Genomic DNA, 26,820 nt, shown 5'->3' on the forward strand with positions numbered 1-26,820 from the left:
TGTGGCACAGCGTCATTGTGCTTAGTCAGGAAAGGATGCTTTTTTTTCTATAATTCAAGTTTAAATATAAGAACAGTGACCTAGGATATCAGAGTAGGCTAACACTGGAAATTGAACCCTGCCTTATTATAGGTTAGCGTGTCGAGAGTTTTTCAGAAAGCTTGTACAGAGTGAAATACCAACTTTAATCGGTTGCTATTAGTTCAGAGATGTTTTAAATGAAAAGTTATGGAGTTTTACAAGCGTTCAAATCATTTTTGAAGGTTTTTGGGGAATGAATAAAGAGTATAAAGAAGCAGAATTCCAGGGGGTCGATTCCAGAGAGCGATTCTAGACATGCATTGAACCAAGAGCCAAGTTGCTGTACTGATAACAATTTGTGTTTCATTCGTTTATTTATTTGAGTTATAGAGGTTTATTTGGGGAGGAAAGGTTTTAGATTAGTATTACCCCTTTTTGTCTGGCCTCTTTGGAGGGACTAGGCTGGAGGATCATGGGTAATGCGATCTTCACAATCTGACTTTATGTTGTTGTTTTTTTATTTATTTATTTGTGTCATAAGTTATAGTGGACTGCATATTAAACAGAACGAAGTACGTTGTAACAGGAAACCATTTGGTAACCAGACATACATGAATTCAATTGTAGAGTAAATCTGTCAATGTCTATTATATGGATGAACATCTTGGGAAAATATATATATATATATATAAATATACATATATATATTGCAAAAAATGACAGTTATGATGACCTGTGTTTATTGTTCCAAGTTAGAAATTAAAATGTGTGTGTGTTTGAAAACAATGACAACATAAAAAATAAATATATAATAAAAGTGGGTCTGTGTTGATTTAAAAAAATTATAATAATTTGATGGCAAAGAATATCAAATATATTATTTCTTAACTGTATATTATTGTTTTTTATAATGTTAAGAACATAAGCTGTGTTTTTTGTAATCAACTATAAAACAAGGCAGCTCGTGCATTTGGAGAGGATGAGTCATTCTGGTCAAAAGACTTAAAAAGAGAAACTTCTGTGGAGAAAATGTGAATAAGCACAACGGCTCTATACATCCACATAATGAATCCTGAGGTACACACAGAGAAAAAGGGTCTCAAAATTGTACATTTAGGGGTGCAACAGCTTGTTGCTGGGGTTGTACCCTTAATAGAACATATTTGTAACTTTTTTACTCCTAAAAGGTGTATACCTTAAGGTACTACTATGAACCTTTTGTGGTAAAAAGGTACAAATATGTCATTTTAAGGGTACTGCCTCAGCGACAAGCTGTTGTACCCCTAAAGATACAATTTTGACACCCTTTTTCTCTGTGTATAATATGTTTATACTGTAAAAACGCAAAGTGACTATCCACCCTCAGAGCATTTAATGGAAAGCAGCTTACATTTACAGACAAAGACTAACAATAACAAAAAGTTACCAAAGTAATTTGTGGACACAGTACAACTGTAATACCGTAGTTGTCTGGGCATGCTTCATGGTGGTAGTACATAAAGTACTGAACTATGCAAATATATTTTTACATGAATATGCATGAACAACAGAATTATTTTGTGTATGATATTGCTTATATAAAAGTTAATATAGAGCATTAACGCCTTTTGGACACAACATTGACAGTAATTGTGTTAAATCATTTGGTAAAACTGGAAAAAGTATAATTGTGAGAGTCAAAATTATGAGATAAAATGTAGAAATTATGACAATGTATCAGGTCAACATTATGAGATGACACACTAATGCTGAATTCAGAACTGCATAAAAGTATAAGCTACTACTCATGCTACTTTAATATCTTTCTATGTCAAAAATACAGAGTTATATTAATAAATAACCCGATGCTTCAAAGCTTTATAATGGCAGTGACAGGGCCATTGAGTTTGAAGCTAAAAAAAATCACATCCATCCATCATAAACGTACTACATACGGTTCTGGGGGGTTAATAAAGGCACCGGAGTCGTGTGGAGTCCGTTTATGAAGGATGGATGAGCTTTTTTGAGCTTCAAACTCAATGGACACCATCACTGCCATTATAAACCATTGAAGCGTCAGGATATTTATTAATATAACTCCGAATTGTGTTCATCAGAAAGAAGCCATATACACCTAGGATGCTTGAGGGTGAGTAAATCATAGGGTAATTTTCATTTTAAAGTGAACTACTCCTTTAATCAATCATATAGGAAGACACACCATATTCCCGGATGACAATGTCAAGATTCATCAGGCTCAAATTGTGAAAGAATAGTTGGGAGAGAGTAAGAAGAATCCTTTTCACACGTGTATACGTATAAAAGTAATCCACATGACTCCAGGGGTTAATAAAGGCCTTCTGAAGCGAAGCAATGCATTTGTGTAAGAAAAATATCCATATTTAAAACGTAAACTAAAATGTGGATGGATGGATTCACTTTTTGGGGCATCATCTATTCACTGCCATCTTCCAAGCTTGGAAGAACTAGGACATTTATCTCCGATTGTATTCATCTGAAAGAAGAAAGTCATGATGTGCACCTAGGATGGCTTAAAGGTTAGTAAATGATGGGGTAATTTTCATTTTTTGGCGAACTATCCCTTTAAGAGTGATTAAATGACCCACTGATATACAAAAGATGGTTATTTGTCGCCATCTACTTGAGTGTATATATATATATATATATATATATATATATATATATATATATATATATATATATATATATATATATATATATATATATATATATATGTATGTGTGTGTGTGTATTTATATAACCTGCAAAAATGTCCTTGAAAAATCCCCACCATAAATGCACACTTGCACAGTCAGCCGTTTATTATCGTAAAATTACCCCTTCAAGGTGATTCAAAACCTTATCACCCTGGCTGGGTTAATTTTGTACCAAGGTATCACCATCTGATAGCTACCACTAGGAAACGGATGTCAGGGTTATGAAGTCAGTCTAAACACTGACCAAATGTGAAATTATTGATAATTAAAAATTATAATTAATGAAATAATAAATTAATTAAATTATTGGAGAATTTTATCAACGTTTAACACTGTCCACAAATGTTTCGGGTTGTGATTTACGTACTCACCGTGTATTTGAGCAGGAAACGAAGGGAGTGCAGTCATGAGACATGAGAGTTTGAACAGTAATAGCTGGCATGGCCTCACACGCCCACATGTGTCAGCGGCAGGTGGACAGACACGCTAACAACACACGGGCAGTCGGCACGAGGGACTGCTCCGCGAGTGTGTTGATGTTGTAATCACCATAAAAGGCGCGCATATACAAACGGTAGAACGCGAGAAATAATTTCAGTGATGCATACAGAACTATTCACAGACTAACAGAGTTATTTACTTGACTTTCATAAAAAAAATGGAAATGTATTAGTCGTGTGTCGCATTGGGAAAAAGCCCTTATGCGCCTCCACAAAGGTTAGTACGGTTGGGGGAAGTGCGAATTCAGAGGGAAGCTCTGCTACAACGTGACTAAGGAGAGCCGAACAATCGAGACCCCGCCCATATGTCCAAAAATAGCGCGAGCTTCAAGTTGATGGGCGAGGTTTATGCATAGTAGGCGGGGTTATGGTAGTTTATGAGCCAATGAGAGATGGTTTAGGGAGTTGCTGGGTACACGTGAATATTTGTTCCCAAACAAGAATGATGGTGGTGTCCGGACACGAGTGAGGGAGTTTCTGTATTGAAACTACTGTGTTGCACAGGCGACTATGTTCGAATACAAGCTCTGAAAAGCAGCCTAAACTTCAACTCGGATCAACTGAAATTCTTTCATTAGGTGAGAAAAGCTACGTGTTGTCATAATATTTTGTTTATTCTGTTGATAGTCTTGCATCGGATGTGTATAAGTGACAGTTTAATCTGTATTTGACAAAAAAAAAGCGTTTAACCTTTAAATATTTAATATTGGTATTTTCTGATGGCACTGCGGATCTCTAAATATTGCTAAACATTTTTATGGTGCATTTTTATGTTATTTTGTGTTATTTGGACGACCATTGTATATATGTTCAGTTGATTGATCATTTGGCATAGTTATATTCCAGTATATTTGAATAACTTGCTTGTATGTTTCTAATATGTTGTATGAATTTAATGTGCTTGGGTGTATCAAAATATTTCTCATTTTCAGTCAGTGTTTGTTTATATGATGTCAGGTAATTCCACAGGTCTACAGATAGAGGACTCACATCCATCTAAGCGCATATATTTTTAAAACTGTAAAGGAGTCTCGAAAACATAACTTTGATAACTTTTGTATTTCCAATTGCTCCATCCATATAAAGTAGTTTTATAGTGCCATTCTAAAAAGATTACTTCATTATGCATGATGCACAAGTGCAACATGTGTTGAAAACTGAAACTTGTCAGTAAGGAAAAACAGGGGAGAACAGAAAAACAATACATAAGGAGGGGAAACCAATATTTCAGTTTCATGCTGAATAGTTGTAAACAACACAAATGCATCTTCCCACACATCCGGTGTTTTTAGGTTACACTCTTTATCTTTATTTTATACCACACAGAAGCTTCATGGTTAATATAATTTAATAGCCACTTGTGATTCCATAGTATATTTAATAGCCTTTAAACAAATCCTTACACTTTAATTTAGATTTATAAATGGTAATCAGTGAAAAAAAAATCACTGTATTTATGTATTATTAATATTAAAGGCACAATATGTAAGATTTTTGGATTAAAAGAAACCACTCAAACAATGTTATATATTTTGTTGACTTGTGTACTTACTACTTACACTATCCCAAATGTTTCCAAGAATGTTTAAATCCAGAGAAAGAAGCTATTTTAACCAGGACATGGACCGTGTCCATGCGTCACCTATCAATGACATCATACCCGCGTTACCCTCGATTACCAATTTTAATATATTGTGTGTTTTATTAGACAGGTGAGCAATGGTTTGCATACATTCATAGACAGAAAACGAATCATTGTTAAATAGCTCAACACAGTTAGTCTTGTTGTTTAAATCTAGTTTTCTTGGTTTACTGCGAGTACTATGTTGTACCATGCCTAATATTGATCTAGCTTCAGTGTACTACAAGTGTCTCATAGTAGCCGCAGAGCGAACGCACAGAGTAGCATTATAACATAACTTTCAACACACTCAAATGTATCTAATATGATAAAACAGCGCTGCTTTACCACACATACTCATGACCAGAAAAAGCGGAAGCGCTCGTCTGCGGCATAATAAAAGCGCAGCGAAATCCAGGTGTTATCAAGCTACGCCTTTGTTTTGATTAAGCGACCTCTAGCGGTGAAAACTTACATATTGTGGTTTAACTTGAAACATAATAAATCAAATGTATAAAATATGTATTTACAAATTAAAATGAATGTTAAACTTTTTTAAAACGTCTTACATGTACATGTAGGATACACCGTGTTGACAATAAAATAGTTTCTGCATGATCCAGAGAAAGAAAAGAGAAACATAAACACTTCTTAAGTTAAGGTTAAAATATATATGAACATAAATATGGATTTAAAAAAAGTAAAAAAAAAAAAATAAATAAACAGTGAAAATAGGCCAAAAAATTTAAAGTATGCTGTGTGCAATATAATATGTACGCTATATGTGTACAGTACATGTAAGTTCAGCTAAATACTTTTTTTTTACCCTCCCACTTTAAATTGTGTTTAGAAGATTACAATGTAAGGTCAAATATAAAGCTCTGAACATCACTAACATCAATTATAATCATTTTAAAGACACTGCATCATAATGACAAAACATCATAACAGTAATGTTAATGCATGTAAATACATGAATATGGTACTTATTATAGGTCAGGCTTAAAGGGTTAGTTCACCCAAAAATGAAAATTCTGTCATTAATTACTTACCCTCATGTCGGTCGACACCCGTAAGACCTCCGTTCATCTTCGGAACAGAAATGAAGATATTTTAGTTGAAATCTGATGGCTCAGAAAGGCCACGGTTCACTCTCAAGACCCTTAAAAGGTACTAAAGACGTCGTTACAAAGTCCATCTCACTACAGTGGTTCTAAAATAACTTTATAAATCGGCGAGAATAGTTTTTGTGCGCAAAAAAACCCTAAATAACGACTTGCATAGTGATGACGATTTCAAAACAAGGCATCATGAAGCTTCAAAGCGTTATGAATCAGCGAGTCGATTTCGGTTTGAATCGTCAAATTTCAGCAGTTTGGCGGTTTGACACGCGATCCGAATCATGATTCGGCTCATTGATTCATAACGCTTCGAAGGTCTTACGGGTGTCGAACGACATGAGGGTAAGTAATTAATTACATAATTTTCATTTTTGGGTGAACTAACCCTTTAAAATGATACACTTGGTTTTATACAGTTGTTACATAATTGACAAGAACTGCTCCACCAATGGGTTGAATGCTGAATATTTTTGTCTTATTCACTGTTCTCTGTGTGCTTCTGGAAATCAGTCTAAATGCATATCTCTCTAGTTGCTTATCCTGCTTTTTATTATTATTTCCCACCAGATGTTTTGCAACTTTATGGTCTATTAAGCTGATACATCCAAAAACATAACCTTGGAGTTCACATGCCCTGCTTTTGACAGAAATTCCTTACAGATGCACAAAACTGACGTGATATATACATTTATACTGCTTCATTATGAGTAATGACAACTTCCAAACACCTGTGAGCTGTATCACTAGTACAGGGAAGGGAACAACACATAAGGATGAAAGGGAAGCCCACAGTAAAGCTTCTCCCGGAATGACTGACACCCAGTCCGTCTGTCCCGGGCTGGACATCTCAACAGCGCCTCGGCCGACACACTCGGACGACACTGATGCCCATTCCAGTGGGAATGACTCGGCTGAGAGGGAGAGCGAAGGACACATGGGACGAGACACATCCACCTGCAGCTCTCACAATGGCAAGGGTTCATCAACAGAGACTACAGAAAGCAAGAGGTATGTGATATTTAGAATGAAATCTATTCAAAATTACTTTTATGTGGTAGGCACTAGGCAGATTGTTAAAGGAGTATTTATTAAGCCTTTCATCAGAGAAGTCGAGGTTTCCACAAAAACATTAAGCAGCACAACTGTTTTCAGCATTGATAATCATAAGAAATGTTTCTTAAGCTATCAGCATATTAGAATGATTTCTGAAGGATCATGTGACCTGGAGACTGAAGTAATGATTCTGAAAATTCAGCTTTGCCAATTTGAAAACAGTTATTTTAAAATGTAATTAAATGTTTTTAAACAAAAAAATGTCTACCGCAACAGTGGGTGTGTATACAGTATATACAGATAAAATAGCTTGAATGCAATTGCAAAGTCATTTTAGATTTGTGTCTTAGCCAAAAGAATAAACCTGTTTAACCTAACAAAGTGTAAACCTGTTACAGGTCTTTGAACCACTTTAGTCAGCACAGAGATAAAAAAAAATATGAATGGGGAGGTGGTTTGACATAAATAGTTCACACATCAAGTTTAATAAGCTAATTGCAGGATTTCAGTTTAGCTTGGCACATTTAGAAACCTTTTCATTTGGAACCGGTTGAGGCATAATGATGCTTCACTCGGGGCAGATTAACGTAAATCATTTTATATAATTTTGAGTAATAGACTGGTTTTGGTCAGGCTCCTTTTGATCAGCCAATAAACGGAAGTGGCCAGAACTATTATCAGTTCCAAAATCTCCGAAATAATATTTTTTGGGGTGAATTATGAGTAAATATTATGGAGGTTGTGGAGAAATTTTCATTGCTGAAATGTGAAATGTATTGTAATGATATAAAATATTGGCTAATTTCCTTAGGCAGAGTTTCACCACCTACTGGCAGATGGGGTTGTCTGTCGGTATAATTAATATTATTATAAATAATAATAATAATAATAATAGAATTGAATAATTAAAGGATTAAAATGGACTTAAGGGAATAAGTAAATAAGAATGGTAAAATAAGTTCAAGTCTAATTGTAGTAATGAAGTAATCAAATAATATTTTATTTTAAAATGTGCACAAATTCACTCTTATTCGTATGTCTAGAAAATGCTTTTTGCCTCGTCGTCACATTCATTTATGAATTACATGAATCGTGGTCGCATTTTTTCAATTCAAAACTGCGAAATTTCATAAAAAGTTGAGTAGTTTGCATCACTGGATAGTCTTACTGTTGGTAGCAGAACATTTATATCATAAAACTGTTGTCTAAAACTAGCATCTACTTACATCTTTCCACAAACTCTTGTTGTGACAGTATGACAGTAAGACCCGTCTTCTTTGATTTGATTGGCCATCTTCTAGATCATTTTGACTTTTACGAGCGCTGTTAGACCACTGAGGTAGAACAGCCTAAAAAATGTAACTTTTAACATTTTTGTCAAGACAAATAAAATAAGAAAAGAGAAATTATATTATTTTTTTATTCATAGCTCAGACAAAATCATTGGCTCTGGTCTGGGGGGGGGGCAACTTCGCCTATGTTAATTTCCCCCATTACAATGTCTCTCCTCAGCTCAAATGGAAACAGTCCCTCGCCTCCTAGCAGCTCGGTGTCTTACAGTCTTTTGAGTGGCAGCTCGGAGCAGGATCAGCTATCCTCCAAAGCAGCCAGCATTGACCAGCCGGCCCGGCTTCAGACCCAGAGAGAGCTGCTGAAGGCCCTGCGCGAGCTAAAGATCCGCATGCCGGCGGAACGTCACAGGAAGGGCCGATCTAGCACCCTAGCCTCCCTGCAGTATGCGCTTAGCTGTGTCAAACAAGTGCGGGGTGAGTTGAAAAAAACCCCCACTAAAACTTAAATTGAATCTCCTTGTTCTGGCATGATGTGTGTGCTAATAAAAGGGTGCATTGTGTCTGTAGCTAATCAAGAGTACTACCATCAGTGGAGTGTGGAAGAGAGCCATGGGTGTTGTTTGGACCTGTCGTCGTTTACTATCGAAGAGCTAGACAACGTTACATCAGAGTACACCCTTCAAAACACGGTATGACTGGACAGGTTACCTCGTACACATCAGGCTGTGACTCTTTAGAAGAATCTAACACATGAATTTCTTTTATTTCTTTCTCTATTCCATCCTAGGACACGTTCTCTGTGGCAGTGTCGTTTCTCTCTGGTAAAGTGGTGTACATCTCATCCCAGGCTGCCTCCCTGCTGCGCTGTAAACCCGAGAGGCTGCAGGGGGCTCTGTTTTCCGAGCTGCTCGAGCCTCAGGACGTCAGCACCTTTTACAGCAGCACCGCTCCCTGCCGCCTGCCGCCGTGGTCCTCCTGCTCAGGCACCAGTATGTGAAAGCTTTTTGACTGCGCGAATATAGCGACAAAGTGCACAGAAAGTTTTGTAAATCAGTAACAGACAGTGCTTAATTTGTAAACGAATAATTGCCGGATCCAAAACAACAATTAAAAGGCGCTGTGACTGACACTGACCATAAAACTTCAGTTTTCCGGGAACGCACAATGACATCACTAAACTATGATAGCATAAATCAATAAAAGCAGTATTCACAAGTTTCTGCATGGCCCTAACTACAGCCTAGTTTATTGTTCTGTCACGTACTGTAAATAGCTACGTTGAGACAAAATGTCCTTCAGTTGATCAGTGATATTCTCTCTCACCAACGTTTTCGTTACGTCGTCGATCTCTGACTAATCTAACTCCCATTGGGAATGTCTCCCTCTATCCTGATTAGTATAAGTAGAATTGCCCAGGGGTTCAGTTCCATCTTCTCATTATCTCTTTTGATCAGAAACACCATCAGCTTTACTCATGTCTTGGCGATATTAACTTATTTTTTTATAGAATATCAGGTATATACACTCTCTCCAAACTTTCCACTGCTCCCTGCGCACAACACAAACAAGCACGCTCACAAGCCGGATAATTTCAAAACTAATCTGACATTTTCCGGAACAGGATCTGGCTCAAATTAAGCACTGGTTACATAAAGTTGTATTCACCATAAATAGTTATAAAGCTACCATGCACATGTTTTTGTCCTAACCAGCCAATACTGTAAATATTGGCACACTCTTTTTTTTTATTGGCAAAACATTTTTAAGGGTGTGTATCATGTGCTGCATCCTAAAGGCCAATTTAGGGATGAAACGGTATGGAAATTTAACATCACGATTATAGTGACCCAAATTATCACGGTTATCAATATTATCACGGTTTTGTTCAAACGAGATGAAAGTGTTCAAAAAGAACTGATGCACACACTTAAAACATTTCAACAAGTTTTATATTTGAAAATCAACAAACAACAAATAAATCAAGCAGCTCTATGCACTTTTTTAAGCTAGATTCTGTGGGATTTCCTTCCTTAATGGCCGTCGTCAATAGCAACGCATAAATAATAATAATTTGTCGTAAATATAATCTCTAATATTATCTCTGATGAGAATATTGCTTGAGAATATATTTACAGTGTTCAGCAATGATGCATTTAAATCTAGCATATTTTGTGTTAGAGCCCAAACAGTATCCAAGTGAAATAATGCATATCCATATTTCCATATGATTTGACAGTTTATTTTATTAAATATCAAAATGTGTGCATCATACCTGACACCTAAATGATCACTTTACAGTCAGTTTTATGACTGTCATTCTCTTCAAATGCTGAAGTTTGAAACGTGTAACGTTACCAATGTTGTATGTAACTTTAGAGACGGCCCCTAAATTCACCAGCGTTATGCCAGTCATATCAGACGCGCTGTGCTTCTGCTGTGTTTTAAAAACCATTTTCGCTGCTGAAATAGAACAAAAACAGTACAACCACTATATGATGAATGAATCTCCTGCATACATCGCACGTTTATCTCTGCTTTTAGTGTAAATTTCAGCGAGTAAGAGCGGCGCGCGCTCTGAATGAAACTCCGGCTAATCTGAACGCCTCTGATTATGAGACATTGCATTCATAAACTCAATAGAAACACGTGTGAGTGGTTATAATGCGCAACGCGATTATAACAGATGGCTTTTGAGAAGTTCAACAGCCAGAGTGGCTAGTGTGCAGCCGAAATAACGTTACACCCGCAAATGGCGGTTGTTAATGTCAAGCCCTGATTATTATCCCTTAAATGTTAGTCTTGACTAAATTTGTTCGTTCGCTTCACGTTATTATTTCCCAGATGTAGTTTTGGTATTGAGGTCAAAGTCCACTTGCCGTTCGTAGTTTTGAAGTGTTTCCCCTATTACAGTGACTTTCTTCTGGCATGTTCTGCAGACAGGGTGACCATCTTAGATTAAGTTTCCCTCAGGACTTTTGTAAAAGCCAAAATATGACCACACCTCAGATTTGGTCCTTTTAGAGGCTGAACAATCCCCAGAAGTGCTGTCACTGCCTTCTGCCATTTCTTATCATTCAAAAAACAGCGGTGCTGCGCCTGACTGACGCTGACTACACAGGATTTACCGCGAGTTTTCACAACCGTGATAATCACACGCGGTTTTAATGATAATACAATTTTATACGATATTACTAACCGTCACTAAATTTTATCGTGGTTTATCGTGAAACCGGTAATCGTTTCATCCCTAGGCCAATTTATACTTCTGCGTCGAGTGTACGCCGTAGCTAAGCCATAGGCTGTGTGATGCGCGTGTAGCCTACGACGTACCCTGATGCGCACCTCCCCAAAAATGTAACAACGCGTCAATTCTACGCGGACCGCAAGCGCCGTGATTGGTCTGCCAGAACCCCTCCCTCAGGTCAATAAATAAATAAATCTGCGATAGGAGTGTGTGTGTCCAGAAATTGGATGATAGTTTCATCCTTATATCTGCGATATAACACAATATTTTGTAGTGCAGAGATTGTTTATGTTAGTGAATAAATACATAGATCCATTGTGTATAGTTTATTTATTTTCTCATTAAAACAAAAGATGTTAATCAGTGATTGTGTATCAAGAACAGGGACACATTAGGGTGCATTTCGTTTTGTGATTTCAACGGAATGAATAGTCTCCGCAACAGCAATCAATTGAAGTGCTCATCTGTGCATGAGCCAACGATACTGAAAACAGCGTCACGAGCACTCGGCATGATTTCAAAAACGCATTTCAGCGCCAGATCGCCTCTTATGTAACTCTACTAATAAACTAGAGATGCTTATTTTGTATTACATACAACAACTCAAGCTGCAAGAAAAGCTGCGATCTGTCGCCATGATGGCTGCTGAAACTCCGACAATGTAAACATGCTTCTTCTTCGGCTTTTGCCTTGATACTGTGGGTTACCATCAACATCCCCGTGGACACTACCAACTAGCGGTCTTCATGTGGAATTGCACATTGACGCAGACAACAACGCAGAAGTATAAATGAAAACCAACGCGTAACTTGCGCCGTAGAGGATACGGCGTAGGTCCGACGCAGAAGTATAAATCAGCCTTAATATGCCTACTTGCATTATATTATACAATAGGCAAAAAACTGTGTGTGAGCCGACTAGTATGTCCGAATTCATAGTGTTCATAAAACATTAGGAGAAAAGTACCCACCTTTCATATTACACATTCGTACTATATAGAATGTACTTTTTTAATGGTTGCAAGGTAATTTTCAAACCAAATGTAGTACTTACTATACAGTATGTGATTTCGGACGCAACTATAGTGTTATATAGGTATAATACTGAAATCTCATTGGTCCAATATTTTGTCCCACAAAGGTGTGTTTTGAAGGTGCAGTATGTAATTTCTTTATAACTACTGGTATCAAAGGTAATTGGTAACAGAACATAATAACAGATTTCCAGAAATACTCCACCCCCCATTCCAATAAGGTATTCTTGGCCTAATACGAGCAAACATTGCTAGTCCAGGATGCAGACCAGGGTTATTCTCATTAACTAAAACTATAAAAACATTTTTGTAACTTGAAATAAAATACAATTTTAAACTTATCTCAAATCAGCTAGTTGCCAAGGCAACATTTCTCATTTTCATTTAGTTTAACTTGAAGTACTAAAATAAACAAAAACTAATAAAAATGACAACAACAATATTACTAAAAACTGATAAAAAAAATGTAAAAATCCAAATATTAAAAACTATAATAGCATATCAAAGATACTAAAATAACACTGCTGTTGACACAGATTGCAGTAGCTCAGAAATTATGCACTGTACCTTTAAGCATCAATAACACAGTATTTAGCTTTAAGTGACTGAAAAATGTCCAAAATTCAAATGCCCAAAAGTACGTTGGGAAAAATGAGTATTTACCAAAGCTCCATTTGTGTACAGCCTCACAGGTGGACTGTGCCGAGGAAAAGTCAATGTTTTGTCGGATCAGCAGAGGTAGGGACAGTGACTGTAGTGAAGTGAAGTATTACCCCTTCCGTCTCACGCCATATCAGCTAACCCTGAGGGACTCGGACACATCCCAACCTGAGCCCTGCTGCCTCCTCATCGCTGAGAGAGTTCACTCTGGCTACGAGGGTAAACAAGACAGTGTTAATGTCAAATACACTACCATTCAGAATTTTGTGGTCCGTAAGATTGAAATGTTTTGAAGGAAATTAATGCTTTTATTCAGCAAGGACAAGCAAAGACATTTATAATGCTACAAAAGATTTCTGTTTCAAAGAAATGCCATCACAGGAATAATTACTACATTTTAAATAGAAATTGTAATAATGTTTCACAATATTTACTGAATTTCTGGTTAAATAAATGCAGTCTTGGTGAGCATAAGAAACATTTAAAAAAATCTTACTGACCTCTTTTAAATGGTAGTGTACTTCCTGTACCTTGCTCTCTGTTGTTTTGTGTCTGTTCTTAATGTTTTCCTGGTTTTTACATAACAGCACCTCGTATCCCAGCAGACAAGAGAATTTTTACCACCAGTCACACCCCAAACTGTCTCTTCCAAGAGATTGATGAAAGGTTTGCATTTTGCCTAGGGCTGTCTTGCATTGTTTACCACCCATGTCTCTTTTGAACAGTTACATAAACCTCCTCCTCTCTCATTTGCAGGGCAGTGCCATTACTTGGTTACTTGCCTCAGGACTTGGTTGGGAAACCGGTGCTTATTTACCTACATCCAGAAGACAGAGTCCTTATGGTGGCCATTCACAAGAAAAGTGAGTCTGTCATTCTAGACGCAGACACAATTCAGTGGTGAATATTTGTGCAGCAGAATTAATTGATCTAGTTTTCGTCCTTCCTTCATCAGTTCTCCAGTTTGCGGGGCAGCCGTTTGATCACTCGCCCCTGCGTATGCGTGCACGAAGTGGGGAGTACCTGACCATCGACACCAGCTGGTCATCCTTCATCAACCCCTGGAGCAGGAAGGTGGCTTTCATTGTGGGACGTCACAAAGTTCGGACGTAAGTGGCTGCATAGTTTTTCTCTTTAATATGGGAATCGTATTAAAAGGAAAATCAACTTCTCAGCAACCACATAGCATACCATTCTAGCATGATGGTAGTGAGTTCTGATTGAGCATACACTCACATAAGCTAATCTACTGTTAAGTGGTCTCACAAAGCTTCCTTTCTGTAGGAGTCCACTGAACGAGGATGTGTTCACTGCCCCGGAGGGCGGGGAGGTGAGAACCATGTCCCCAGATGTGCCGCAGCTGAACGAGTTGATCCACAGGTACCTGGTGCAGCCCATTCATGGCGGCAGCTCACAGGGGTACGGCAGCCTGGGCAGCAGCGGCTCCCACGACCACCAGCAAAGTGTCACTTCCTCCTCTGAGAGTAACGGACATGCTTCCGAGGACCAGATCAAGCCCAGGAAACCAGTGAGGGCATTTATCATTATCAATCCAGATGTACACATTACAGCATTTTAAGGCCAATTCACACCGCACAGACAAACGCCAACAAACAAGTATGTCGGAGTTTGTAGGATCAGTGTGTTACCCCTGTCGGCGTCTTTTGCCATTGGTCGAAGTTTGTTTTCACTCGACTGAACATGTTCAATCGGCATTTGTTAGGTTGTGGAATGTCTGAGAAGTATGGTATGATTTTCCAACAAACTACAACAAACGCTGACGTAATCTGACCTGGACACGAACCGTTAAATGAACTATAAAACGAGAAGAAAGTCATGTCTGAAAGCTGCAATCCTTTCTTTTTATTGGTTAAAATTAATGTTTAGAATATTTTGTGTTTTTCCGTGGGTGCTCGAGTTTGAACATGAGTTATTTTACATAAAATTTTAAATCCGACAGCCAACTTGTTTATCGGTGTTTGTTTGTTGGTGTGTGAATTGGCCTTAACATTACATAACGAAATCAAAACAAACATACACTACCGTTCACACGGTTGGGGTTGACCATACGAATATTTTTCATGTTATAAAAAATATATATTTTATGCTCACCAAAGATAAAAAATACAGTAAATTGTACAGTAAAAACTGTAATATTGTGAAATATGATTACAATTGAAATAACTGTTTTCCAATTAAATATATTTTAAAATCGAATTCATTCCTGTAATGCGAAAGCTGAATTTCCATTATCATTCTAATATGCTGATTTGCTCAAGAAACATTTCTTATTATTATAAATGTTGAAAACAGTTTTGCTGTTTAATATTTTTGTGGAAACCATGATGCATTCTTTTCAGGATGGTTTGATTTATTAGAGAGTTCAAAAGAACAGCATTTATTCAAATAGAAATCTGGTGTAGCATTATAAAAGTCTTTACTTAATGAAATAAAAGTATGAATTTATTTAATGGTAGTATATGATTTAAAGAGACAGTTCACCAAAATGTATATAATATAATATAATATTATTTTTTATAAGGGTTAAAAAGTAATGACAGAATTTCATTTTTAAAGGGGTAAACTATCCCTATAAGAGCAATTCTTTGAAATAGAAAACTTTCGTATCATTATAAATGTCATCCTTACTGAATAAAAATATTAATTACTTCATTCAAAATCTTACTGACCTCAAACCTTTGAATAGTAGTGTACATGCGTATCCCCAAAAGTAATTGGACTTCTGAAATTCCATATAATTTTCCTGTCTTCAGTTGTATGAATGTTATTATATACCAATGTATAGAATGTGCCATGTCAACCTTAAATTCTTAATTTATTTCTTCCTAGATGACGTTTGAGCAGATTTGTAAAGACATGCACATGGTAAAGGCCAGCGGACAGCAGGTCTTCGCTGAATCCCGTAACCGACCACCAGCTCTCAAACAGGGTAGCTTAGGTAAACATTGCTAATATATCAGTAATATTGACCTGACTTTATCTCTTTAGCCTGAGGGCACAGGCTTGTTATTACATTTTAAATGACATGATTGCTGTCATATTTTTGAAGCACTGGGAAAGGCAGCAGAAACAGCAGAGTCCTCTGCTAAAGAAGGTCTGGCAGGTTCAGCACTGTCCACTCCACCCAGGATGGAGCTGCCCACCATCTACTCATACCAGCAGATCAACTGTCTGGACAACATCATACGGTGATTCTCTTGCCTGTGTTTCTGCCTGTACAAGGATTTGTTTTGTGTGAATTTATTTTTATTCCTCCCATTTTATCTTATTTTAAGAGACAAAAGATGTTTTATAGGTTGTATGTGAAGTATGTGAATTGGATATCTGGTGGTCTCATGTTTTTGATTGTGTTGTTCAGATATCTGGAGAGCTTTAATGTCCCTGGCACAGTGAAGAGGAAGTGTGGCTCATCTTCCTATACAACCTCTTCTTCCTCTGACGATGATAAACAAAGGAAAGGAGCTGGAGCAACCGAAGGTCAGTAAAGGATATTTAAAGGGTAATGGGATATTCACCCAACACATCCTTTAAGTATTCAGAAAGTCAGGGACAGAGAAGCAGACTCATACAATCAATCACTAGTCGTATTCCTTCAGTATCAACTGATGTCTGTGTATGTTCTGTGTGTAGCTGGACACAATTGAAGTTCACTCTTCTCTTTAGACATAACAGAGACTCTTGTGGTAACCGAGGGGTCAAAGGTTGTCCCAGCAGCACCAGGACACCCCCTAACCCCTCTGGCTCTGCACTGTAAGGCAGAAAGCGTTGTCTCGGCCACTTCCCAGTGCAGTTTCAGCAGCACCATCGTTCACGTTGGTGACAAGAAGCCACCTGAATCAGGTCTGAACCCTTTTCCCAGGCTATTCTTGTCATTGACCTATACATGGTATTGTATTTCATTAAACGTCAGACCGTGTGAAAGTAAGCAATCTCTTCTGTTTGATCTACATCCAGATATTGTTATGATGGAGGAGCCACCAACCCCCCCAACACCTTCCATGTCAGCTCCACCCACTGCTGTTGCCTCTCCTATGCGTGTGAACCCTCAGCAGACCTTGTCCCCCACTGCTGCTGTTTCTGAGAAAGAAAAGGAGAATCAGAGAAGAGGTGGAGGAAGTGCAGGAAAGGGCCTCACGAAGGCGGTGTTATCCACACATACCCAGCAAGAAGAGCAAGCCTTCCTCAACCGTTTTAGAGATGTCAGCCAGCTGCGGATGGTCCAACCCAGAGAGCCACCACAGCGCAGAACCACATCTACACCTGGGACAAACGGTAACAGCATTGTATAGTTGTTCATGGGTCGCATTTGTCTGTCTGACTTCCTTTACTTACGCCCTTATTATTTGGCTTGTTCTGTCTAGGAGTGAATTGCTCCCAGAACTATCCTTCTGTGGGTAAAAGCAACAGTCGTTGGCATGGCAGAGGTGGGAAAAGGCGGAAACACCAAGTAGACAGCAACATTCCGGACATTCCCTCCCTCTCTGAATCTGGCCCCTATAGAGGAGCCAATCCTGCAGAAATAAGACCCAACTTCCCCTCAGTCCAGCACTCTTCCACATCTTGGTCACCATCTGCGGCATCCCAGACCAGTGGTTTTCCCATGATGACCTCCATTCCACCAGGCTACATGCCCATTCCCATTTCGTCACCTTTCATGCCTCAAATGGGAATGGATCCTTCCTTGCAAGCGGGAGTCCCTAGGTTCCCCATTCAAGGCTTTCCTCCAGTGATGCCACCAGTCATGACCTTCATGCTGCCCAACTATATGTTTCCACAACTTGGTAATCCAGGACCACATTTTAACCAAGCCAATTTGCAGCTCAGTGGGCAACTGCCTGCCCAGATGAACCCCTTGGGCCAGTTCCCTTGCTCTTTTGTTCAAATGAACCCTGGTGTACCATCATTCAATCCTGCGATGGGACAGTTAAATCCATTGGGCTCTCAAATGAATCCCATGATGCCTTCAGTGATTCCCCAGCAATTCTACAACCCAAATCCCCCATTCATTTTCCCCAACTGTCCATCAATGCCAGCAGGAAATGCCAACACTACACCACATGGACAGTCTCGTTCCAGCACACCCCAGTCCACCGGGCAACAGGCTGGCGAAAGAGAAGGGGTCGGATCCCCTCTGTTTCAGTCGCGATGCTCCTCCCCACTCAATCTTCTACAACTTGAGGAATTGCCAAGCAACAGAACGGATGCTACACAACAGACTCCACCCCCGGGAGTAGGCACAACACAAGGGGGCGGGACTATAGTGCAGAATTACAGCAATCGCAGCAACACCAAAGATGCCAAACCAAATAACGACGTAAGTATTAAGAACCGGTTTAAACTCAGGGTATGGGGCGGCAGTGGCTCAGTGGTTCATGTAGGTCTACTAACCGGAAGGTTGGTGGTTCGATCCCTGGTTCCACCTGACTAAGTGTCTTGGTGTCCATGAGCAAGACACCTAACCCCAGCTGCTCCCAATGAGCTGGATGGCGCCTTGCATGGCTGACACCGCCGTCAGTGTATGAATGAATGAATGGGTGTGTGAGGCAATATGTAAAGTGCTTTGGTGGCCATAGGCCTGTTGAAAACGCTATATGAATTCAGTCCATTTACCATAATGTTTTTCATTACCTTGTTTCTTGGCTAACTTTGAGTTTACTTCTTTTAGCATGAAGTCAATGAGTCCAACCAGGACTCCATGTCGACTTCCAGTGACATGCTGGACCTATTGCTGCAAGAGGACTCCCGCTCAGGCACTGGTTCCGCTGCCTCAGGCTCTGGGTCATCAGGGTCTGGGTCTGGGTCATTTGGCTCTGGATCGAATGAGTGTAGCACATCTGGAAGTGGCACTAGTGAGTAATTTACTCATGTATGCTTCATTCTTAAAGTCATAGATTACCCAAAATCGCCAATACTCACCCTCTTGCCATTACAAACCTGTATGATATTCTTTCTGTGGTGGAACAAAAATGAAGATTTTTTTTAAGAGTTGTACTGGTTGCTCTTTTCCATGAAATTACAATTTGTTATATATATATATATTTTTTTTTTTTATCTCAGGGAGCAGTAATACTAGCAAGTACTTTGGAAGCATTGACTCGTCAGAGAATGATCACACTCGGAAACCAGCATCTGGAGATCTGGGAGGGGAACAGTTCATAAAGTTTGTCCTGCAGGATCCCATCTGGCTCCTCATGGCCAACACAGATGACAAGGTCATGATGACATACCAGATTCCCATCAAGTAAGGCCATTTTACCAAAAGTTAGCTCCAAACCTGTTCTTACACCTTATGAAGGTTTATAAACAAAGTTCGGGAGGAACACGTTCAAATAGCCTATCCAATCAGTATGAGATGAGGCCCATATATATATATACATAGCCAACTCACCTAGGTTCCTCGACAGTATCCTGCATCCCACCACCACCCTGTCTCCTCACACTTGCTTGGTTAACTATTCTAATCAGAAGATACGGGGGGAGTACTCTGGGTTCGGGCCAAAATTCAGAGTTCGGAGCCCTCCCCTCGGACAGCACGCCAAATATGCATACATTTTATTATATCTGATTATTTGTAAGTGTGGACTCATGAATGTCTGTTATTTTAAAAGAACAAAAACCTCACCCAAAGAACTTGATTAGCTGGTTCTGGTGTATTTGATCGAGGTAAAAATAGTCCATAATTATGAGTTTCGGCACTATAATTACAATGCAATTTTGGTGGCAATCAAATTGACTCACTGGGCGATACTATAAATAATACAATGCAATTTTGGTGGGAATAAAATTCACCGGCTGGCCATTTCATATTTTTTTCACTCCCTTACAAATGCAAGAAGAAATTTTGTATTATTGAGTATAGCTTAAATTCTGCTGGAAGTTGGAGTTCATTCATTTGTATGTGCACAGAGACAGAGACTCGGTACTGAAAGAAGACAGAGACGCCCTGAAAGCTGTTCAGAAGCATCAGCCTCACTTTACTGAAGAGCAGAAGAAAGAGTTAACACAGGTCCACCCATGGATTCAAACCGGCTGCCTACCAAAAGCCATCAACGTTACAGTGAGTTTTTCCTAACAAAAATGACACAAAGTCTGTGCTTTCTAGTTCTGCCCAAATTCTAATGCAGTTCTCACTGCATGTATCTTTTCACAAATTAAATAATAACCCAGAATGCCTTGCAACAAGCTCGTTCAAAATGTTTATTCAAGATGGTGGATGAGAGAAATGTCAACTAGGGATGCACAGATGTATTGGTCGATTTTTGATCAATTTACAACCATCGTCATATCGGCTATATCATGTGAAAGGCCGATATAACAAACTGATGGTTTATTAATGAACTGCGTGAAGGCACTGAGCTGTATAATGTCTGCTGCATAATCCAAGATTATATGTAATATTCCTGCTGCGCTGCTGTCTGTGTTTTAATGTTTATCAAACAAAAAAATAAATCGCTCACTACTCTTGACTAAACTTTCATAAGGATTCATTTCCGTGATGCGGACAACGCAGACAGAATCCAGTCATAAAAACGGAATTTACTGCATAATGCGGAATGGCACGGAATGTTTTGATGAATAAATAAAATGTTGGTTAGTCACTTAAATCATTAGCGATATATACTAGTGTCTGTGAATATTAAGCTGCAAAAAGACTGTTTAAATATGAATCCTGCATGTTTCTCTGTCTCTGTGAATGAATGGAGACGCCCAGCTTCATTAAGCCTAACGTTTCCTCTTTCTCTCACACACACACTGAAACTCACTGTGTTTTTCAGCCTCTGCCACCTCAATATGAGACACGAATGCATCTCCAGTCACTTCATGAGCATTTTACCGTTTTATTCGACAAAATCTATCGTCATATCAAAACACACACAAAGGAACTCGAAGCACATGGCAACCCGTCAAAATAAAAGTTCAGTTTAACAAAGTAATTGTGACAGGATTAATGTTGTACAGAAGAGCTACGTCTCAATGTAATAATAATATATGAATTTAATTTATACAGTGAAGAGTATGCAGTGTTATTTAACATTAAACCTACTTAAAAAGCACTGTTTATTTCATATTTTCTGTTGTGTGTGTGTGTATATGTGTATGTATATATATATATATATATGTGTGTGTGTGTGTGTGTGTGTGTGTGTGTGTGTGTGTGTGTGTGTTGGCCTGCTGAATGTTAAAAGGATTCAGTGTATGTTCATTAGAAATTATTTGATAATGCAGCAATAAACAAAGTTAATGTAATGTTTTTTTTACTTTAAAAACACAATTTTAAATGACAAAATTTCAAACAAGAGGGCAAGTGACAAATATCGGTATCGGCCAATAATCGTTTGTTAAAAACGGTATCAGCCCCAAAAAATCATATCGGTGCATCCCTAATAGCAACTCTAAATATGTAGTGTTCAGTACGTTCAGTGTTAGCTTAGCTATGTTAACATACTTAATGTCTAATGTTGCCTCATATGGAAGTTATAAGTTATTACTTTTCTTCGCAGTCTTGCACAGGATGTGAATCTCCCTCAGATTCCTCAACTCCTCCTCCATTCGATTTGGAATTCCATGAGATGGATCTCAGCATGGTTTTGCGAGAAGAGGCCAAACAACAAGATAAACTTCTCACTGCAGAAACAGCCTTTCCCTTGAGCCCCCCTTCATCTGATTAAGAACAGAAAGACAGTCAGGCCAGCACGATCACGTGGGAGTGAGCCATGGAGGAGGTGGAAGTGACATCATCAGCGAAGGTGAAGAGGGACTGCAGACTGCTGGACAGTGATTTGAAAGACTTTTAGGGCCAAGTTGAATTTGGACCGAGCTGAAAGTGTGAAAGATTATCCTCACAGAGGATGTCAGTTCAATTAGTTGGCTCATTTTTACAACACTCTATGAAATTACACATCATTTGTAGCTTCATATCCAGACTTTTGAACAATAGAAAGAAGAAGGGAAAGACTTCCTTTCGTTTTTATAGCTTAAAAGGAATATGTTTTGAGATGTTAATCTGTTGCACATGGTGGATTTTAGAGGAACATTGTTGCACTATTTTCTTCTTCAATGTTCTTATAATTATTTACGAGCCTGCCTGGCCTTATCCTATGGCAGGTGCTATTTCAGAATTATTCATGACACCATGTGACCTTTTCTTTTACACGCGTTTCTTCAAACTTTGAGTTGAGTTTATAGAATTATGTACAGCTGGACCAAGAATTTACTGATTTCACATAAGTTTGAAAAACTCATACACTCATAGCTCATTTTTTTACAGACACTATGTGTCAACTCTCAAACTGCTCTGAATGGTTCCCAGGAATTATGGACAGGTGGATGGGAAAAATTGGTTCCACTCTGGTCTGTAAACAGGATCGTGATTATTTTTGATAGTCTCATTGAGCAATGTAGTAACGTTACTTTTCATTTGATTACATTTGCAACAGGCTCCAGTTCTCCTAGTGGAGTACTGGGTCTGCCACCGAAACGAAACTATTTTGGTGGAAAAGAGGTATGATAGGCTGGAAACATCCTCTAACCAAGTTGACAGTGCACTGCAAGTATGTTTTCCCATTGTATGACAGTTACCTTCAAATGTCCATATATATTGCGAATCGCAATCTTAAACAATCAGAATACAAATGGCACACAAAATTAAGTTTGCCTTGCTAAAACCATTTGCGTTCACGTACTTACGTTGAGTATGTTCCAGTCCATGGTTTCAGCATCGCAAACGACATTCTGTACTGGTAGTGTTAAAAGATTTATTTATTTGTTCATATTCAAATAACTGGATATGGCGTACAAAACAATGTATTTAAAGCTGCTTTTGATACTATTAAGTCCATAAAATGTAAATAAATAGATGACGGAGAATTTTGTGACCGTTCATATGCACTTATTTTGAAGTGAGATGTATTTACTTATAAAAAAACCCCGGATGAGTTTGACAATCCCTTGTTTTTAGCGTCCAATGTCTTGTTTAGTTCCTCAACAAATGCAAGACTGCATTATTTAAAAAAAAGACAACTACTTCCCTTGTTTCCTGTTGCCCTCATATTTGTATATGAGGGTTTTTCAAAAGCTTTTCTGTGAAAGCAGACAGGCCCAATCAGTTTACATGCAGTACAGTTCTGTTTCAAGTGTTTGTTAAACGTGAAGGAATTGTAAATTGATTTTGTACATTTGCCAGACTTTTACTCAAACATTTTTTGAATGGTATTTTTCTGCTTTTAAACTAAATAAATAAAATGTTGAGTTTTTAGTAATCTGCTTTGACCATCTGAGTTCTTCATTTTCTTTTCGCAACATGACCGAACTGATCTTCATAGCCACTAGAGGGCACGATGTAACATATCTGGCAACATCCACAATTCTCTCTTCATGCTTCGCTATGAATTATCTTCACCCAAAACCAATATTTCCATGATTTTGACTCCTCTTTCATTTTCCAAAAGAAAACTGTTTTTACAACCAAAGTCATTGAAATTAATGTTTGTCTATGTGTCTAAGCAAGGTGACATAAGGAGAAAGCATTCCACTTCCCCTGCATATTTTTTTAAAGCTTAAATCTGCAGTTTTCCCCAGCTCAGGAATGCATATCTCAGACTGTCCAGATTTGTAAAACTGACAGGTTTCTGTAAACTCCTCTTGTTAATCTCTATGAATATTTACATAGACCTCTTTGAAAAACCTGAAATATAAGAAAGAGAAGCAAGGAGCTGCTTGTTGTTAGCTTTGTGTGATAGAAGGTTTCTTATTCAAACCATAATGAGGGGAGATGACTGTGGTGGCATGATTTATCTCAACAAGCTGTGTATAATGAGTGATGGCAGCGATTGCATTGGAGTTCTGTTTTCTTTCATATCCACTCTTTTTACCCGATTTTTTAATTAATTTAAAGGACAACTCCGGTGAAAAATGAACCTAGGGGTAATTAGCTCATGGTTACAGAGTAGATCGTTCTCTGGGATGTGTTTTCATGAAAATCGAATGTAAAGAGTTTTATCTCTAAAAACCGATTAGCTTATAACGCTAGTATATGGGGCATAGAATAAGTAAAATTAAATTGCTAGTTAATACCACTAACAAGGCTCAAAATAGCCTCACACTAACACGGTAGCATAATGAGGGTCCCTACATGTAAACCGAAGCATTGAGAACTTTGTAAGTGTACAAATAGTTAAATAAGATGATACTTTATAAAGACAGAATATTACGCGTATACAGACACGAGCCATCTTGGAAAACAGTCTCGACAAGTCGAGCCACGGTTGAATAATCCGCCATCTCTTTAGTGTGTATCCTTTGGAAGCACTAGTCTCTATTGCGTTCAGATTTTTTTTTTTTTTTTTCTCTGTTGCATTCAGTGCTTTCTTCCGGAAACAACGGACCATATGAGATTCCAAGTCACAGTTCATCACTTAGCACTGCGTTCGTGGCTCGACTTGTTGAGACTGTTTTCCAAGATGGCTCCTGTCTGTATACGCATAATGTTCTGTCTTTATAAAGTATCTTCTTATAAAACTGTTTGTACACTAACAAAGTTCTCAATGCTTCGGTTTGCATGTGACCCTCATTATGCTACCGTGTTAGTGTGAGGCTATTTTGAGCCTTGTTAGTGGTATTAAATGTTAACTATGTAGGATTTTTGCAGTAAAATATCCAGAAACCACTAGGCCAGTGTTATATATTTTGTTCAGTTGAGTACTTAGAATATCCCAAATGTTTCCAACTATTTGTAAATCGTGAGAAATTGCTATTTCAACCGAGGAACCGGGACGTGTGGGCTATGCGTGTGAGGGAGTCGCCTGTCGATTGCGTCATATCTGCGTCACCCTCGGTTTCCGGTTTTATTCAGTGAAACACTTTACTCTCACTGCAGTGTGAACAAGTGTCATAGCAGCCGCCGAGCGAACGTCATAACTTCCTTTTCAACACACTTAGATATATCTAATACGATAAACAGAGTTGCGTTACCTCACTCATGACTGGAAAAGAGGAAGTGGCGCCGGCAACCGTGTCATAATAAAAGTCCCGCCGGCGACTATGCCATAATAACAGTCCCGCTCTTCAATCGCTCCTGCGGCCTTGCTCAGCTCCACAACACTCGGTCCTGCTCTGCTTCAGACTACAGTAATGTTAATAATCGCATCCATGAACATGATTTCTGCCCGAGTCCTATCCTGACTGTTTTCCACCGGCTGTGAGGTGAAAACCACATGTCCCAAGATTCTGCGCTCAAACGGGGCGTCATCAAACTACGCCTTTGTTATGAACAGGCGACCTCTAGTGGACGGAAAAGTTACATAGTGTAGCTTTAACTAGCGATTTAATTTTACTTATTCTATGCCCCATATAATAGCGTTATAAGCTAATCTGTTTTTAGAGATAAAACTCTTTACATTCGATTTTCATGAAAACGCATCCCAGAGAACGATCTACTCGGTAACCATGTGTTAATAACCCCTAGGTTCATTTTTCACCGGAGTGTTCCTTTAATGAATAACATGACATGAGTTAATTCCCTTAAAGAAAAGGTTCACACATTGTCATTTGATCACCCTCATTTCATTCCGAACTTGTTTTCTTTCTTCCACTAAACACAAATGGAGATATTCTGAAGAATGTCCAAGCTGTTTTTTTTCTCCATAAATGAAATAGAATGGTGACCAGGAGCTGTCAAGCTCCAAAGTCAACACATTGTGCCATATTTGACATCAATATAAATACCACTGGCTCTTAAATTTTGCAACTGGATATTAGTTTAGGACACAAGTTTGAATCTTCTGAAGCACTTATGAAATTTGAAAGTGGTGGCATAAATCAGTGAAATAATGACAATTAATAATCTAAGTGAATAACTGTTCCTTACACAAAGCTATTGTATACTGCAAAACATGATCAACTATAAAAATGGTACAGTAAAAACCTGTTAATAGGTTGACAGTAAGTTTCTATATACAGTGAAAAACTATTAATAAATCTAACAGGAGATTTCATAGGATAAGTCGTTTTATAATTTTCAGTGAAAAAACATAAATTGGCAGAGTTCCCTATGAGAGCAGCATGAACATTCTTTAAAATATATCCTTTTGTCTTTTACAGAAGAAAGTAAATCATACAGGTTTGGAATGACATTAATAGTGAATAAATGATGATATACTATTAATTGTTTGCCAAGCCTTGTTATAGCCTTGTCGTAGCATAATAATAGCATATAAAGAGCCATTTTTCTAAACCCATGTTCGACTGCCAAATGTAATTGTGAAATATCTGAATATCACAACTTAAAATTCCAGCTTCCCCTCCCCCAGACCTCCCATTCCCAAATGATTCCTCACACAGTTTCTAATTCTGTCCTGTCCCTTTGCCAACAATACATTTTGATGGATTGTTTTTGCTGTGATACTCAAACCCTTGACCTTCCCCCAGGTCTTCAAGCCATTGTTGGCCCACACCACCCTCTCCTCCGCTTCCATCCGTCAGCCAGACCTCACACTCCTCCACCCCCCAGCAAAGTCCCACGTCACCACATTCTTGTGCT

At 38.4% G+C, this 26,820-nt stretch overlaps 1 protein-coding gene across 1 annotated transcript; it reads left to right on the top strand.

Annotated features, from left to right (window-relative positions):
- The first annotated feature begins 3,682 nt into the window (after positions 1–3,682).
- per1a (period circadian clock 1a) lies at positions 3,683–23,551 on the top strand. The gene is made up of 20 exons (XM_079804883.1): positions 3,683–3,816; positions 6,548–6,988; positions 8,546–8,799; positions 8,893–9,014; positions 9,113–9,314; positions 13,287–13,481; positions 13,850–13,928; positions 14,019–14,125; positions 14,218–14,371; positions 14,547–14,790; positions 16,113–16,221; positions 16,333–16,471; positions 16,642–16,760; positions 16,947–17,123; positions 17,238–17,555; positions 17,645–18,597; positions 18,949–19,132; positions 19,341–19,524; positions 20,190–20,340; positions 21,785–23,551. The coding sequence occupies exons 2-20, from the start codon at positions 6,684–6,686 to the stop codon at positions 21,950–21,952; spliced, it is 4,164 nt and encodes a 1,387-aa protein (XP_079661009.1). The 5' UTR covers positions 3,683–3,816; positions 6,548–6,683; the 3' UTR covers positions 21,953–23,551.
- Positions 23,552–26,820: the final 3,269 nt, after the last annotated feature.

The sequence above is a fragment of the Gobio gobio genome (assembly GCF_949357685.1).
Source record: "Gobio gobio genome assembly, chromosome: 22".
In the NCBI taxonomy this organism is placed as follows: Eukaryota; Metazoa; Chordata; class Actinopteri; order Cypriniformes; family Gobionidae; genus Gobio; species Gobio gobio.

Bases quoted from the DNA above. Each gene is read 5' to 3' on its own strand.
- per1a (XM_079804883.1), top strand. From the start codon at position 6,684: ATGAGTAATGACAACTTCCAAACACCTGTGAGCTGTATCACTAGTACA. The intron at 16,222-16,332 runs GTAAACATTGCT...ATATTTTTGAAG, and splicing joins TCTCAAACAGGGTAGCTTAG to CACTGGGAAAGGCAGCAGAA. The intron at 20,341-21,784 runs GTGAGTTTTTCC...TTTTCTTCGCAG, and splicing joins CAAAAGCCATCAACGTTACA to TCTTGCACAGGATGTGAATC.